This window comes from Ceratotherium simum, chromosome 24 (assembly GCF_057802395.1).
Source record: "Ceratotherium simum simum isolate JZ-2026a chromosome 24, ASM5780239v1, whole genome shotgun sequence".
NCBI lineage: Eukaryota > Metazoa > Chordata > Mammalia > Perissodactyla > Rhinocerotidae > Ceratotherium > Ceratotherium simum.
Genome location: NC_141923.1, coordinates 27,398,525 through 27,416,068, shown reverse-complemented (window position 1 = coordinate 27,416,068; position 17,544 = coordinate 27,398,525). Strand labels below are relative to the sequence as shown.

The window sequence follows — 17,544 nt, the reverse complement described above, 5'->3', positions numbered from 1 at the left end:
CCAATATTGAGACATTATTATTAACTAAGCCCCATACTTTATCCAGATTTCTTTAGTTTTTACCTAATATCCTTTTTCTGTTTCAGTATCCTATCCAGGATATCCCATTACATTTAATTGTAATGTCTCCTTAGTCTCCTTGGTGACAGTTTCTCAGACTTTCCTTGTCTTTTTTGACCTTGACAATTTTGAGGAATACTGGCCAGCCATTCAGTAGATTGTCCCTTAACTGGGGTTTGTCTGATTTTTTTCCCCCTTATATTTAGACTAGAGTTATGGGTTTTGGAATGAAAGTACCATAGAGATAAAATGCCACTCTCAACATATCATATCTGGCCCACATACTATCAACATGATTTATTACTGTTCATATTAACCTTGATCACCCGGCTGAGGTAGTGCTTGTCTAGTTTCTCCTCTAAAAAGTTACTCATTTTTCCATTCTTTCCATACTGTACTCTGGAAGGAAGTCACTAAGCACAGCCCACATTTAATGAGCTGTGAGTTATGCTTCAGGGTGGAGTATCTACATAAATTATTTGGAAGTCTTCTGCACCAGAGATTTATCTCTTCTTCCCCATTTACTAATTTATTCATGTCACATTCATATCATTACTTTATATCAGTATGGACTCATGGATATTACTTTTATACTTCGAGTTATAGTCCAATAGTACTTTACCTGGTTTGTTGCTCAAGGCATGTGTATTTTTAAAACTCTGACTCACTACAAAGCTACTCCACCAAAGGTTGTACCAACTCTCACGGTTAAGCATGAGGATCCATTTCCCCTCAATTTCACACACCCTTTATAAAGGTAGGTCAGCAGCCAAGGGCGAGGCCAACGCCCCTCCCTAGCACCCAATTTCCTGACGCCCCCAGAGAAGATGAGGCCAGCCTCGGGGGTGGTGCCCTTCCCCAAAGTGGCACGCAACCCCTTGCGCTGCCCCCCAACTAACCACCACCCCTCCTTGCCCGCAGCCCCTTCTTCGGCTTCCTCACGCCCCGCCCTCCGCGGGCGGAAGTGGGCGCGGCCGCAGACCGGAAGCGCCCTGCCGGGACGGGCTCTCTCGCGCGGCCAGCCCCTCCCACTCCGCCGGCGCCCCACCCCTCCGGCCGAGACCGGAAATGAGGTCAGAGAGGGAAACCCCGGCGGGGAGACTCGGCCCCGAAAGCGGCGGCCGTTGGAGGTGGCTGCTGCAGCCGGTGAGGGGAAAGAGGGGTGGAGAGGGTCGGGGTTCAGGGGGCCGGCGCCAGCCGGGATCGGGGCTCCGGGCCGCGGCGTAGCGACCAGGGGCGCCATGGGGCCGCGGCGGCCGGCGGGAGGGGCGACGGTGGTGGGGCCTTGCTTTTCAGGGCCCATCGCCCCCATCCCGGGGGATGAGGGTCGGGCCGTCTCCCGGACGACAGTCGCCTCCCCTCCTTTCTTGTTTCTGGCTCTTTTGGGCTGGCGACAGCGTGAGGGTGTCCTGAGCCGTGGTCGCCTAGTCCTCGGGGGTGGGCCGAGGTGTGGGGGAGAATCCTTCGAAACACGCCTTTTCTCAATATGTGGCCTTGTTGCGACCCCTGATCTCGGAGGGAGCTTAGTGGCCAGGAGTGGTATTTTGGCAGTTTCTGCCCTAAAAGGGCTGACACCCTGCCCCTGGTGAGCCCTGTGAGAAGCTGCCTCCTGCCTCCTCTCCCGCCCCAACCCCGTTTTCTCCTCCGACCCTGCGCCTGCCTCTCTTTTTACTGCTCCTAGTTTCCTTTCCTTCCCTTGCATGACTCAGCCAGCCTTTCTTCTCCCCGAGTGCTTGCCTGGACCCGGGGGTCCTATCGGACTGTGCATCGAAACCGGAGGTGTGGAAGTCCCAGGGTTCTTCTGTCACCTACTGTTCGAATTGCAATCTTTTAGACAGGAGATTCTGCACAGGCATTCGACCACAGGTTGTTTGGTAACTTCGTTCCACGTTCAAGTTTGCATAGTTCCGCTTGAGTTTTTAAAGCAGTAGTTCTTTATTAGGGTAAGAGATATAGACATGCTGTTCCCCTTTATCTATTTTAGTCTCAGGGACAGTTGTCTCTTAAACACTAGTCATGGAGTTTTAAACTACATCTTGTTGCTTAAAGGGACGTGGTCATTTTATGTGTGTGGCTTTTGACACTTTGAGAAGTTTTGTTTGGTTGGTAGTTTTCGACCTGGGTGTCTCCATTGCTCTCACCGATATGGCAGATAACCCAGACGAATGTTTTCCTGCCTTTGAATTCGTTGGCATAGGGACAGCATGAATATAGGTTTTAGAAAGTCCTTTGCAAAATGTGAACTGCATGAACGGAAATACGGTCTGTGAGTGGCGCCACACAGAGCTTTAAGCTCTAATTTATGGTCTTGAAATACTTTGGGCTTAACAAGGCCTAGGGAAAAAGTGCTAATTTAATATGTTTTTAATTAGATGTTGTACAAATTATATTAGATCTTTCCCTTTAAAGGGGCATTTTGAAAATTGCTCCTACTGCTTTCATCCCTTAGAAGGTTTGCCTCTGAAGTGACCCCCTGAAGAATAATGGTTTGACAAGAATGAATAAAAACATAGGAAATTTTGGAAAACAGCTAGAAATCTGAGAGACTCCACCCATCCCTGTCATTTTAGTCTTTATATCACGTTTTTTTGTGATTGTCTGGCAGTGAAGCACAAGATTAGGGTGATCACTTAATTTATTTTCTGAAGGATGGGGAGAAGAGCATAAAAGTTGCTAATTATTCAAAAATAGATGACATAGTCTATAAGGTTCTTTACCTGGTAGCTTCCAGGTGGTAGTTGAGACCAGAATGGGTGCAAACTTAGTCTCTTTTTTCCATTCCGAGTAGAAACCTGGGATGCTGCAAATTCTTGGATCACTAAAACTGCAAGTAGTCTTCCTTAAAGTGTGTCACTAAGTTGTCTTTCTGTTCCCTGCCACAAGTATTCTTATCAGTGACCCCAGACCGTAGAACAGTCCTTCATCCATATTTCTGAAGTTGTGTGTTTTCTGCTCTTCTCTGATGAGACATTTTCTAATTTTTGTTAGATCTCATCATCAGGCAATTTAGTGACAAGTTGAATTGGGGAAAAATGGGAAAGATTTATTCTCCGCTTTGCTTGTTTTTGCTAATGTCCAACTTGTCATCTTGTGAGCGTTTGAGTTTTTGTGCTTAAGAACATGTTGACTTCAGGCATTTAACAAGGGCCAAACACCTATTTTTAGCGGCTTAAGGAAGCATGGTTGGTAGGAACAGAGTGTAAGTGTAGCTAGATGAAAGGTGACTTTATTTTCTATAGATAGGGTAGACTCTGCAGTGCCATGATCTATTTTATAAAATTGTTCTAAAACAACAGATCCTATTCAGGCTTTCTTTTTCTGTTTTTGAACTTCCTTTTGGCAGATGTGGCCTCATGGATGAACTGGTACATGACTTAGCCTCAGCCTTGGAGCAGACATCTGAGCAGACTAAGCTTGGTGAACTGTGGGAGGAGATGGCCCTGAGCCCCCGGCAGCAGAGGCGTCAGCTTCGAAAACGGAGAGGCCGGAAGCGCCGTTCAGACTTCAGTCACCTGGCAGAGCATACCTGCTGCTACAGCGAGGCCTCTGAGTCGAGTCTGGATGAGGCCCTTAAGGACTGTCGAGAAATGGCCCCCGTCACCAATTTTAGTGACTCTGATGACACAATGGTTGCCAAACGGCACCCAGCTCTCAACGCCATTGTTAAGAGTAAGCAACATTCTTGGCACGAGTCTGACTCCTTTACTGAAAATGCACCTTGTCGACCGCTCAGGCGGCGGCGGAAGGTGAAGCGAGTGACATCAGAGGTGGCTGCCAGCCTTCAGCAGAAGCTCAAGGTGTCCGATTGGAGCTATGAGAGAGGCTGCAGGTTCAAGTCTGCTAAGAAGCAGCGTCTGTCACGCTGGAAGGAGAATACTCCCTGGAGCTCATCAGGTCACGGGTTGTGTGAATCAGCAGAAAACAGAACTTTCCTGAACAAAACGGGGAGGAAAGAAAGGATGGAGTGTGAAGCAGATGAGCAAAAACAGGGCTCTGATGAGAACATGTCCGAATGGTGAGATCTCCCTTACTAAGTCAGAGATTTTCCTGGTTAATTTTATCCAAAGTACATCCACAGTCTTGATGAGTACACCTTTCTGTGAAACCAGCCACTGTAATACTGACTTGGCAGCCCTCCTTTAATCAGTCAGCTAGTGTTTCTCTCCAGCTTTTTAAAGTACATTCATGCTTCTACTTCTCTGTGTCAAGGAGGCTATATGGAACAGAAACACATTGGTTTCTAAAAATTGTTTAAAATGTGTACCTCAAATGCGTAACCAAGAATTTTATTTAAAAAACAATTTGCTGCTGTTTATGCCGTATAGTACATACATGGATGTGGTACTTTAGAACCAGGGTCTCAGCAGAGGCTGATGTGTGTGTGTCTGTGTGTGTGTGTGTGAGGAAGATGCTGGTGCCAGGCATAGGGAGTTTGTCTGTGCTCCTGGTAAGCTGCCTTTACCCATTAAGAATGAGGGCTTTAGATACTTCTGGGCTATAATTCTGTTCTCTGCTATTTACAGTTTAACTGTATTGAATTTATTTTTTATGGCTGACATTCAAGTTTTCTGAACACATGGGAGGCTTTGAAAATAACGGTACTGAATCCCATTAGTCTTACACCAAATGTCATCGAGCCAGAAAAATTTGTCTCTAATGGGTGCATGTTTAAAATGTCAGTGCAGTTTTTGATGACTTTTTATTTTTTATTTCTCAGATAGATAGTCCTAGGAACATTGATACTCTCCAGCTGGATACTTTAATATTATCATTAATATTGATGTGTGATATCTGTTTCTTAGTGAAGATGCTGTTGGTGTTTCAGATGGGGCAAATCTTTGTGGTGAGGGACTGTCCTATGCCTTGCAGGATATTTGGCATCTCTACATTGTTCCCACCCCTCTTCATAATATCAAACCAAATGCCTCCCTGGGTGCTCGGTAGGTGGGTTGAGTAGTCCTGATTGAGAACCGTTGTATTCTATAATTGTTAATATTAGCTAGCATTCATTAAGCACTAACTGTGTGCCAGGCACTGTACTATTGTGCATAACATATATTCTTATTTAATTTTTGCAACTCCACTGTATGGTAGGTACCACTGTTTGTATTTTATAGAAGAGGAAATAGAGGTTAAAGGCATTTAGATAAATTGCCCAAGGTCACCCAGTGGCAAAACTAGGAATCAAACCTGATTCCAAAGCTCAGACTTACCCACCGTGTTTTGCTGCCCTTTGAGTTTGCCTTTTCCCTGGCTCTTTTTTTGTCTCATCTTAACTTGTACAACTGTAGAATGTATGACCTTTCTTAGGACTTTGCTTCTACTGAAGTTTGTCTGAAAAACAAAGACATAAATTTTAGGAACTCTGAGGTAAGGCTGTGTCAGGAACAGGAAAAGCTGTGTAGGTCTGTATGCCTGTACCTTTCATGGGTGGTTTTTAATCCAGCTTTTACAGTTTTTCTGACTAACCTTGTATTTGCCAGTCTGCACAACTAGGTAGGTGGCTTGTAATTTCACTCTCCTAATTTTCATCTAATGTATATTGTAAGGCCTGTGTACCCAATTTTTATTTGTAATTTTGGATTATAAAGATTTTTTTCCTCATCATGCTATTTTTAATCAAACAAGAAATGCTTAGTCAACTTGTAGCCTTTCACGATATTGAAACCCTCAATTGAGGTGTTGAAATTTGTCAGTATCGAGCATATATGCCAAATAGTAATCTTGCTGTTGAGAATGGTGATTTTAAAAACAGCTTTTTGGGATGATAGCTTGTTTGTATTTCTTCCCCAGAATTTCTTGTTAAACTATGACATAATTGTGTGTGTGAGAGACTGTTAACTCTGTCTCCTCTAAGATAACAGCCCGAGTATGGTTCCAAAAGCGGAGCCTGTAATTTAGCAGTGAGGCCCTTCAGTCTCTCCAGTTCCTTCTTACCCCGGACACATCTATCGCACATTACAGTCAGGTTGTGGCAATATACATTCTAGTTATCTGAGAGCCTGGATAAATTCAAGTAGGCCGCAATTCTTATGAATTAGTCTTTTCGAATTGAAGAGACCTTGTTCCCCATTTGGTCTATCTCCCTGGTCCATGACTTGAGTTCTCTCAGGAATGTAGATGCCAAAGTCCTTGTAGCTATGAGGGAATAATGGATGGAGTAATAGCAGAATGAGAAAAATTCTTTAGAATCTAATAATTTAGGAGTCTTGAATTCACCTTGACTTATTGATGCATCTGTAGTTACAAACAGAAGTGGTTTGTATTTTTTTCCTCCTACATCTACTCTATAGGGAAAGAGGGATGATTCTTATTCTTTGACTGCATGTTATGTTCAGACTCTCAACGGTAAAGTGGATCTAAAATCTGACCTCAATTATTAAGCACACCTTATAAACAGAACTAGCATTAGAGTGTGTTTAAGTAGATAATAGTTTATGATTTGGATATGTTGTCTTGGTGAGTTGATTCTGTCAAAATTTTTGTACTTATTTTCTGCATTAAAAGAAGTACTTTGAAGAATCCTCTTGGTTACTCTTTCATAAATCTGCTTGGATGTGCCAGTTTATTCACATACACATCAAAGTATAAAACTTTACTTTTTATCAGTGGTATTGAGGGTTGTCAGAGTATGTGATCCAACTTGTAAAATTATTGGGATGAAGTTGATCATTAAGCTTAGCTTAGCCTAGTCAATGGATAGAGTTCTTTTTAAAAGCATATATTAGGTGGTTAGGTTCGAAAATGTTTGTCTTAATCAGAGAGCTTTATTTCTAATTTCTTTCAGTTTGCTCTGCTAACTAAACATGGAGTTTTTAGCTTAACCAATAATTCTTATTGCTTTTCTCTTTCTATCCTTCCTTCAATTCTACACATCAACCAATCGCTCAAGAGTTCTGAGGAACTGAAAGTGGTTATGATGTAATAGTTTTTTATGCCTGCAAAAAGAGCAGTTATTATTTTAATATTTTTCTGTGCATGTGTGTTCTATTCTAAAATGGAACAACTGTTTTGTAAAATTACTGTCTACTGATCTTTATTCAAATTGTCTATATAGAAGCTATTAATTAGGTGATTCCTAGCTTCATTTTGTTCTATTCTTCACTAACACATCATTCATTTGTTCTCTTGAATATAGTTTAGCTACTTTTCTTTCATAAGTGAGTAGGTTTGGTATGGCCTGAAGTCGCAGTCAGGAGCCTTCCTAAGGTGATGTATTAGAGGCTGATCTCACAGGAAAGAAAATGTTCCCTTCTCTTAGAAGGCAAGTGACAGAGATAGAGTGCTAAACCTTCCCCCTCCTTCTCCAGCCCATGCTGACCTTCTGCGGCCCCTTGGTGCCTCTTGTTTTCTTATTTTTATAGAAAATCAATATCCCTTCTGACACAAACAATAGCTCAGATGCAAGAATAAATGGGAGAAAGCTGAGATCTCTGTCCATCACCTCTCACTTGAACCCCCCCAAACTCTTTAATTATGAGCGTGCTTTGCTCCAGGTGTTTGCGACAGTGAAATTGCTAAATGAGGACCATTTTAACCAAAGATTGGGTGATCAATAACCCTCTATAGCCGTAGCTTGTTCGATCAATAGCATTCATTATTTCATGGTTAAGGTAAGTAGCCTCCTTTGCAAGTGGAGGTCATTAATCAGGGGTTACTGGAGCTGTGCAAAAGAATATATGTGGTGGGTTGAGGGTGTTCTGTGTTCTGTTTTGTAAATAGGGATGCTGAGCAAGAGTGTGTTTACTATCATTGCAAATGGTACTATTGCATTTGAGAGTTTTGAATAATTAGCATGGTGTGCTTATGTAGATTTATTCAAAGTTCTGCTAGTATATCCTTAGGAACAATGGAAAAAGACAACCTGGGAGGTGGATTTGATACTATTGTATTTGAAGTTCTATCTCTTGAAAGAAATGTCTACCTCTTGAAAGAAAAGTTACGATTATTTTGTGTGACTCCAGAGGAAGGAACTAAGACTCTTAGAAAGTACAGAGAGTTAAGTGTTGCCTCAGTATAAAATATAACGTTCTAAAAATTAGAACTCTATAAAAATGAAGTGAATTGTTTCACCAGGTAATGAGTTCTAGATCACTGGAGGGCTTCAAGCCTGGGCTTGGTGACCACTTACTGAGTTACTGTAGAGTTGGAGAGGCTGAACTGAATGACCTCTAAGGTCCCTTGCAACACTGAGATTCCGTAATTTCGTAGTTCTTTTCAGTCACAACCTCCTTCCCATCGTTGTAACTTCATATTTTAAAAAGCATCTCATAAGCAGCCTCAACTGCCCACTAAAATACTTATGAAGACATAAAACATTGCAAACTCATATTGCTAGAAACTAGGACTTACAGTTGGCCTCTTGCTGAGATTTCCTCAAACTGCAAGGCTGATAGAACTGTACTGGTGAGTGCGATTGGAAGCCCACATCAACAGTGCTGAGCCTGCCCTGAGGGAGATAGCGAGACCCTGCATCCTTTCTCTGTAGTCAACCCATGGTTCAGAAATGCAAGGTATGTTTCAGTCAGAAAATTGGGCAGCTGCGGTTTGAACCAAGTGTTGTTCCATCCTTTGCTTTCCAACCAGTATCTTTCAGTTTTTCTTTGGAGGCTGTAACTTCCAGAATAGGAAGGGAATCTTAGTGTTTTCTGTGTGTATATTTGTATTTGGGGGTAAGAGGCAGTCACAGTGTATTGAGTCCTGGGAAATATAGTCTCCAAGAATGAAGTTTACTGTTGGCATGGACAGAGAAGGAAAAAGCACTCATAGTAGTGCGTTCTGGAAATCGTAGTGTTTTATATACCTTCATTTATTGCAGACTCCTGGAATGGGGTAAGAATCAGACAGTGAGGGTTAGAAGAAGATCCTCTCTCAGTCCAACATAGCTATATGAGATAAAAGCCTACCAGTGACACTGGGAATTGAGCTAGGGGCTCTGCACATCCTCTTGGCCAATTGTGGATGTGAGAAGAGCTTGCTACTAAGGGGGAGAGAATGGGACCAAGGGTAATTTACATACCCTTTCTGTTTGCAAATACCAGATTCTAGGTAAACCAGTCCTCAACGAGAGGCCTTTGAACAAGTTCTGCAGAAGAAGGGAAAGGGAACGTCATCCAGAAAGTTCAGTTCTTTGAAAATGATTGCCAGTGGAAACCAGAAGAACATTTTAGGAAATCTTTATTAGGATGCAAGAAGATATAAACACTTTGAAATAGGAACAGTAAATCATAAGGACAGAAAGATGGCTATTTGAAAACCCAATAGTATGGGAGGAAAAATTTTAGGGAAATTTGAAATGTAATTGCAATGTTAAAGTGAAGGACAGTTTATCCTGCAGAAGATTGAGGTGATGATGTGGAAAACTTCAGAAGCCCTCCCAAAATGCAGAGAGAGGAGATAAAAATGAGAGAAAAAGTGATAGATCTGGAGGACAGAGAATAGAGGCCCAGTCTGCAAGTATGTAAGTATTCCCAAGGAAGAAACCAAAGCATTAGAATAGAAGAATGACTTAAAAAATATAAACTGAAGAGCAAAAGTGTTCCTGGGTTGAAAAAATTAAGTATAAAGATTAAAAGGGGAGAGGCTGGCCCGGTGGTGTAGTGGTTAAGTTCGCGTCTACTGCTTCAGCGGGTCACAGTTCACACATTCAGCTCCTGGGCCTGGACCTACACACCGCTTATCAAGCCATGCTGTGGCAGGCCTCTCACATATAAAATAGAGGAAGATGGGCATAGATGTTAGCCCAGGGCCAATCTTCCTCAGCACAAAAAAGAGGAGGATTGGCAACAGATGTTAGCGCAGGGCCAATCTTCCTCACAAAAAAAAAAAAACGTAAAAAGGGGAAACTAATGAAGAGAGACCTCTACCTAGACAAGTCCTGGCAATATTTGCATTCTGCATTGGTGGGGGGTGGAGCAGGTATCAAGAAAAGTCTTAAAAGGGATGAAAATAAGGGTGGCATTCATCCCTACAGTACTAGATGTGAGGGGCTACATTTGCCTGTAGAGTTTGGAGGGGGAAAATGTTGCTCTCCTACCTTCCACCCCCATCTGAATTTTATGTATAGCTAAGACAGATTTGATATGGAAAGGCAGCAGAAAGACATTCAGGTCTCAGAATATGTGCTCTTTAAAAATTTACTCTGAAAAGTCATTTCATCTAACCAAAGATGAATCACTATTAGCTCTAAGGTAAGGTAAATCTTAGAAGGATGAGTGGACTTCTTTAAGGCACAGCCCCCAGCTCAGTAGCAGAGTCCTGAGGAAAAGCATTATCTCTGCAACGTGTACCTGATGCAGTGGCTGTGTGAATGACCCTGTGAAACTGCAGAGGTTGCTGCCTCCTTTGGTGGTGCCATCTGGGTGAAACTGGAAAACAGACCCCTTCATTATACATTCCTGTAACTTATTATGGGAATAATTTTGCAATCAATGTGAGGTATTTCTCTGAAAAACCTCTCCCTCAGTCATGTTTGCTTTCAGACTCAGAAGTCTGATTACCTGTGGTTACAAATGTACCACCTCGACCCAGGAAGAAGTCGGGAAAAAATTGAGCCAAGATGTCTTTGGGTGATGGATCTAGGAGTGACATTTTTTTCTTTCTGTTTTTCTGAATTCTAAGACAATTTTTAATTTTTGTTAAATGCATTATTAATAAATTAAAATGAAGACCCCTAATTTTTTAGCACGATGTTGTAAGCCATAAACTCTACCCTGCTTGTTTCTTTGAAAAGTAGACGTAGAAGTCACCTCTTATGTCAGCTACTTGGTTAATCTTAAATGGCTGAGAAACCCGAGTGGTAACTTACTGATACCAACTTGCTTATAGATGATAAACTAATTCTTTACCTCCTCATTGTAATTGAGACAGGTATGAACTACGTTCATTCAGTTCTAAATTTCCAGTCTTCCGTAGTTAGGAATATGAAAGAACTAGCAAGCTCTCAGGTCAGAGGATAAGCTGTATTTTTTTCTCCCAGTTGTGGGAATTGAGCAAGATTTGTCTTACTGAAACTGGAAGCTACTCGTTGGGGCTAGAAAGTAGGGAATTATTTTCAAAAAAGAATTCATAAAGGTGCTGTATTATCCATTGCTGCAGAAAAAATTGCCCTAAAACTTAGTAGCTTTAAACAACAAACATTTATAGTCTTACAGTTCCTGGAGTCAGGAATCTGGGAGCAGCTTAGCCGGGTGGTTCTGGTTCAGAGTCTCTCATACTGTTACAGTCAAATTATTGGCCAGGGCTGCAGTTGTCTCAAGGTTCCGCTGGGGCTGAAGGATCCACTTCCAAGCTCACTCACAGGGCTGTTGGCAGATCTCATTTCCTTATAGGCTGTTGGACCGAGAGTCTCAGTTCCTCTCCACCTGGGCCCCTCCACAGGGCTGTTGGCATCCTCAAGACATGGTAGTCGGCTTCCCCTAGAGCAAATGATGTGAGAGAGGAGAGAGAGAGAGAGCGCCAGCTAGCACAAGTGCTCTCTCTTGAGTGCCCAAGATGGAAGCCACAGTCTTTTATAATGTAATCTCAGAAGTGACGTACTGTTACTTGTGCCTATGCTGTTAGTTACACAGACCAACCAGGGTGTGAAATACCAGGAGGCTGGGATCATTGGGAGTCATCTGAGAGTCTGGTTACCACAGATGGCTACTGGTCTTCTGAAATTTTTTCCTACCTTAGTGTGAAGCTAAATTCAGGAATAGTATCCTCAGACTAATATTTCCCCAGAACTTATTAAGAGAATGTTTTTACTTTGATTTCAAAGGAAAGGCATTCAGGAACTATAGGGGCAAGCAACGTATAGATCCCTGAGACTATATTGTATTTTAAGTAAGTATACTGAAGATGAATGTTTATTTTTTAAATTCAAGATATGGCATTAAGGGAGAGAGCTTTCCGAAGTGTGTTTGTCATCAGTTTTCTTGGTGTTCAGTGCGTATGATGCATTTTTAGCTGATAAACTGTAGTAGTCAAAGCACAGCTAGAGTTTCAGCTGGGTCTGACTGTTTTAAGTAGCAAAAAGCAAAGGAACACTCTTTCTCTGGTTCAGTTAATCTGTCTGCATTTTCAGAAGAATGAAAATGAGAAGTGCTAAAGTTCAAAAGTGTCTTTATGAGTATAGAAACATGGGATTGACTTTCAGTAAATGAGGCGAATCTATCTGTGCACTGTCCGTGTTTTAGTGGCCATTCAGCGAGCACATGGGCGTTGGAGATACACCGCCCTGGCTCTGATGCTTGTTCGCTGTGGAATGTTCGGCAAGTTGCTTAATCTCTCTAAGCCTCATTCCTTCATCTGTAATATGAGGTTGACATAGTTCCCTCATAGAGTTTTGGGGTAGGAGAAAGGCAATAATGAATCTAAAGCACCTAGTGCTTTGCCTGCCCTATAGTAGAACTAATAAATGTTATTACTGCTATCAGTAATTAATAGTAGCCTTCTATATTAATAATTTTCCCAGTAAACTCAATTCAAGTACCAAACCCCTTCTTGAGATACTTGTAGTTTAGATATCTGCCAACATCAATGTTTCCCTCTCTTGGATGAAACCCAGTGCAGGAAAAATACGAGATTTCATAGGCTACATTTTTTCCATTTAAAATGAAAATAGATTTGAGTCCCATAGAATTTTTTTTTTTTTTTTTTCCCCCAAAGCCCCAGGAGATAGTTGTATGTCATAGCTGCACATCCTTCTAGCTGCTGTATGTGGGACACGGCCTCAGCTTGGCCGGAGAAGTGGTGCGTCCGTGCGCGCCCGGGGTTCCGAACCCGGGCCGCCAGCAGCAGAGCGTACGCACTTAACTGCTAAGCCACGGGGCCGACCCGCATAGAATTTTTTTTAATTGAGGTATAATTGAGAGTCCCACAGAATTTAGATTACTATTTTATTTTATTTTTATTTATTTATTTTTTGTGAGGAAGGCTGCCTCTGAGCTAACATCCATTGCCAATCTTCCTCTTTTTGCTGAGGAAGATTAGCTCTGAGCTAACATCTATGCCCATCTTCCTCTATTTTGTGTATGGGACGCCGCCACAGCATGGCCTGATGAGTCAGTCCGTGCCCAGGATCCAAACCTGCGAACCCCAGGCTGCCAAAGTGGAATGTGCGAACCTAACCATTATGCCACCGAGCCAGCCCCTAGATTACTATTTTAATGAGAGTGTCAGTGAGGAAATTACTACTGTTAGCCTCTAAAATAATAATATTTGGGTGTATACAAGAATTAGCATTCTAGAAGTAGCCTTTGAATCTTTCATCCTTTGCTTTTGTATAATGCTCTAGAATTCACAAAGTGGGTTCACATGCCTCGTATCAGCACATCCTCAGAACAATCCCTCCACATTTTACATGCAGGAAAATAGGATTAGAGAGTGAAGTGACTTGCCGCAAAGGCCATACAAGGGGAGGCAGCAGAGCTGATTTGAACGAGTTCATTCCATTTAACATTTACTGAAAGAAGGAGCAAGAGATCTTCTTTCCCAGCCTGGATGTCTCTCTTCCATGGTTATAGGATCTTCTTTCTCCCTGGGCTAGGCAGGGAAGGGTGATCTGTACAACTCTTGAGTAGTTTCAGTTCTTCCGGTTTGCCTGAAGGTCCAGTTACCTTCTCATGGTTCCCGGGATCTGGAGGCCTCAGACTGCTTGAGGCCCTGGCCCAGCCCTGGCAAGGGAGAGACAGTGTTGCTTCTATGGGATGTTGACCTCTGCCCCTGAAGGCTGGCTCTATCCAGCAGAAGTGCACCGGCTCCTCTGAAGCAGTTTCCTTTAACATGATGCCTTCCCTCCTCTGTTGATCTGCTTTGTTCATCACTCTAGATGAGGGTTCTCAACTTTTGCACTACTGATGTTTTGGGTCAGATAATTCTCTGTTGTGGGGAGCTGTCCTGTGCATTGTAGGATGTTTAGCAGCATCCCTGGCCTTTGCCCACTAGATGCCAGTAGGACACCAACTCTCCCACCCCCCTCCAAATTCTGACAAACAAAAATGTTTCCGGATATTGCCAAATGACCTTGGGAGGGGGGTGGGTGGAGAAGAAGGGGGCACAAAATTCCCTCCAGTTGAGAACCACTGCTCTAGATGTTTCTGGTACTGAGATTAGGTTTTTACTTCATTGACTCTGCTTTTACCAACAAGCATGAGTTTCAAATTTAGGAAACTTAGTAAGACCAAAACATTGATTTCTTCTATAGAATAAAAATACTGTAGTTTAAAATTGTGAGTTTTTGCTAATTTGGTAATAATACCCTTTAATTGCTCCTCAAAAGGACAAACAGTACATTTTCAGAACTTGGAAAAAAGAGCAGCTCAATGAAAGCATTTTAAAGTTAGTACCAAAGTTTACAATGTTTGGCTAACAGTGTTTGCCCTGGAGTTTGTTATTTAAATGAGGCAAGAGGCATCAATAGTGTGTAGTTAGGCTTGACTCCTATGATAATCAGCTCTCTGAAAGTGGATGCCATGCCCAATCATCTGGTCTACCCAGAGTGCCTTGCATTACAAAGATACTCAGGTGGGAAGGTTAGATGGATAGATGTGTCATAAAACAAAAAAAGCAAAATGTTAGTTGCAATATGTAGGTGATGGAGTATGAGTGGTAACTGTAACTTCTTTCAACTTTTTTGTGTGTTTGAAAGTTTTCGTAATAAACTGTTGGGGGAGAAAAGCCTCTGGAACTGCTGGTTAGGTTGACTTTCTTTACACGCCTATTATTTCAGTTGGATGTGGTTCAGTTGCTTTTCTAACAATATTGTAATAGTTAGGTAATACAATTGGTGGTCCAAAATCCAGGCTTTAATATTGTTTGTGTCCTATTTAAAATGATGGCTATGCGGCTGAATTAAGTGTGGGAGTGTTTATTATTGCAAACCATTATAGAGAAGTGTGATGTATTATTACTATTTCTACTCACATGTGAATATTTTTGAGACATTTTCTGTCTTCTAAAAGGGGATGATTTCCTCATTATTATAAAGTTAAATTCTAGGCTTATACCACCTCTGATTTGCAGAATATTCTTCATTGGAAAGCATCCTTCTCTCTACCTTTTCACACCCTTCTCCCATAGTGTAGACTAAGTTTTTTAGAAACTATGTCAGTTTTAGTGCTGGTTATAGCAGTGTCTGGTGTATGGTAAGTACTTTGTTTTAGTGCTGGTTATAGCAGTGTCTGGTGTATGGTAAATACTTAATGAATGCTTACTGAGTGAGTGAGTGGAAGTTCAGGAGAAATAGGGGGGAAATTCCTTCCTTCTCCTTTTCCTGTTAGACTTTTTGTTGCCCCAATTGGGGATTGAATTTTTTGAATGGTGTATAAATTATTTGTAGAGTTAATACATTTCTGCTCCAAAATATTTTAGAAATAGTCTAGGAAGATTTTTGTATGCAAACTATTTATAGGTTAGAATCTTGAGAATAGGGAGTACACAACAGCTCCTGCAGCAGACAGGAGGCATTGATGCCTCTGGGAGTGGCTGCCATTTTGGGAAAAGACAAGATTTCATTATCTGCTATCTATCCTTGTGGGCTTTGTCTTGTTGCTTTTTCTGAGGATTAATAAAAGCTGAGTTTCTGTCTTCCTGACTAAGCTTCAGAGGACCACAAGTGGAGTGGACACTAGAGGTAGGATCACATTTTTTCCTTATAAAAATGAGGAATAGAGCTTTTTTTCCTTGCCTAATAAAAAGGCTCATAGCCAAAAAGTTATAAACAAATTTGAAGGTTTTGGAACAGGAAAAACATGCAGGAGCCTGGCATCTTTTAACCTTTTGACCTTGTGGTCTACAAAGGCGCTAAAAGAAAATTGTCTTTATTGAAAGATAGGAGCTTATTTTTAACAGAATATTGAACATTCTGTTAATTGGCTAAATTAACATTTTATAGTTGACTAAATCATTATTAAAATCCTATTAATTATATATTTTTTTAAAAAATCATAATCTCTGAGCCAGAAGTAAAGGAAGCCTGCATGACTGGACAACTTTGGCCTATAACTTGGAAGGGGAAATATTTGCTTCTACTTGATAGCTAGCACTACATTTTTGTGTGCTGTATTATAGTGTTTATGTGCAAACATGCCATGAAGTCCCCATTTTTTTCCTCCTCAGCAAATTATGCTAACAGTTTCTTACATGTGATTAGATTTCTACAATGCAAGTTCTTCTGAGGGAATAAATAGAATTAGCAGATGCTATCAGATGATACAGTCATTTCCAGATACTGGTAGAATGGTAGATACTTTTATGTCATAAGTCTTCTGTAAGACATAAATTACTTTCTTGATGAAGAAAACACATATTTCCCTTGATCAGAGCCTTAAAATCCTGGTAATATTTCTGTGACATCTTTGCCATTACTCTAATTAACTATATATAGAAAACTTAGAAGCGCATTCAGTCCAAGCTCTTTTAAGAAAAGTGAGTGTCCTTAAATGCTGTTGACAAAAATAGAAAATGTACCGTGACAGGAAGGTTTTAGGTTACCAACACCATTCTCGATCCAGCAGATTTCTTTGAGCTTGCCCTCTTTATTTAGAATATGAGGAGAGAATGGAATCCATGGAGAAGAGGATCCAGGAAGCACTGTATCTTGTTGTGCTTACAGATGATGAATGGGGAAAAGAATTGATAGACTTTGTAATAAAGCAACAGTTTTAATTTTTTAATTGGAAATATTCAAACAGAGGGGACTATAGGCATTGCAGAGTAGAACTTGTAATACATGTAGAGCAGGCATCAGCAAAATTCCTCTGTAAAGAGCCAGAGAGTAAATATTTTAGGGCTTTGTGGGCGATATGTTCTCTGTTACAGCTACTCAGCTTTGCAGTTGTAGTGTGAAAGAAGTCATAGACAATATGTAAATGAATGAATGTGGCTGTACTCCAATACAACTTTATTTATGGACACTGAAATTTGAATTTCATATTATTTCCATGTGTCACAAAATATTCATCTTTGATTTTTTTCCCCCAGTGATTTAAAACTGTAAACATTCTTAGCTCACAGGCCATAGAGAAAGAGGTGATGGGCTGTTGTTTGCTGACCCCTAAATCTCAGTTAGTGATACTACTAACCAATAAAACATGTAACGTGATGATGGAATAGAATGTCTGTCCCATGCGCGGCCTACCGTGCTTTTTAAGCCCTCTTTAATATCAAGAGAGGTTAAAAAATATAAAATTTGCTTTATCTTTGAGAAGAGATGAGAATAATAAACTAGTAATATGATTAAGACTCAGTGGAGTTAGACCACTAATATTCTTAGGAATTTGCTAAACACAAAAACAGCACCTTTAAGTTCAGCAGGCACAATTCCTTAAACTCAGGAGTAGGACGAATGCAGTACTCAGTGAGGATGTCTTCTGGATTTAACTGCAGAGCTCTTTGAAAATTCTAAATCCATCAGAATCCAGCGGTGTAGTTTCGTAAGACATTTCGTACAATGACACCTGAGAATGTTCCCACTCATGAGTACAGAAGACAATAGAATAA

At 41.3% G+C, this 17,544-nt stretch overlaps 1 protein-coding gene across 2 annotated transcripts in view; it reads left to right on the top strand.

The window, feature by feature from the left end:
- The first annotated feature begins 1,122 nt into the window (after positions 1 to 1,122).
- The window catches only part of GPATCH2L (G-patch domain containing 2 like), a 59,153-nt gene continuing 42,731 nt past the window's right edge, over positions 1,123 to 17,544 (top strand). For both annotated transcript variants that reach the window (XM_004426383.3, XM_004426384.3), the window contains exons 1-2: positions 1,123 to 1,206; positions 3,404 to 4,075. In XM_004426383.3, the coding sequence (XP_004426440.1) occupies positions 3,414 to 4,075 (662 nt within the window). In that variant the 5' untranslated portion in view covers positions 1,123 to 1,206; positions 3,404 to 3,413. The remainder of the gene's footprint in view (positions 1,207 to 3,403; positions 4,076 to 17,544) is intronic.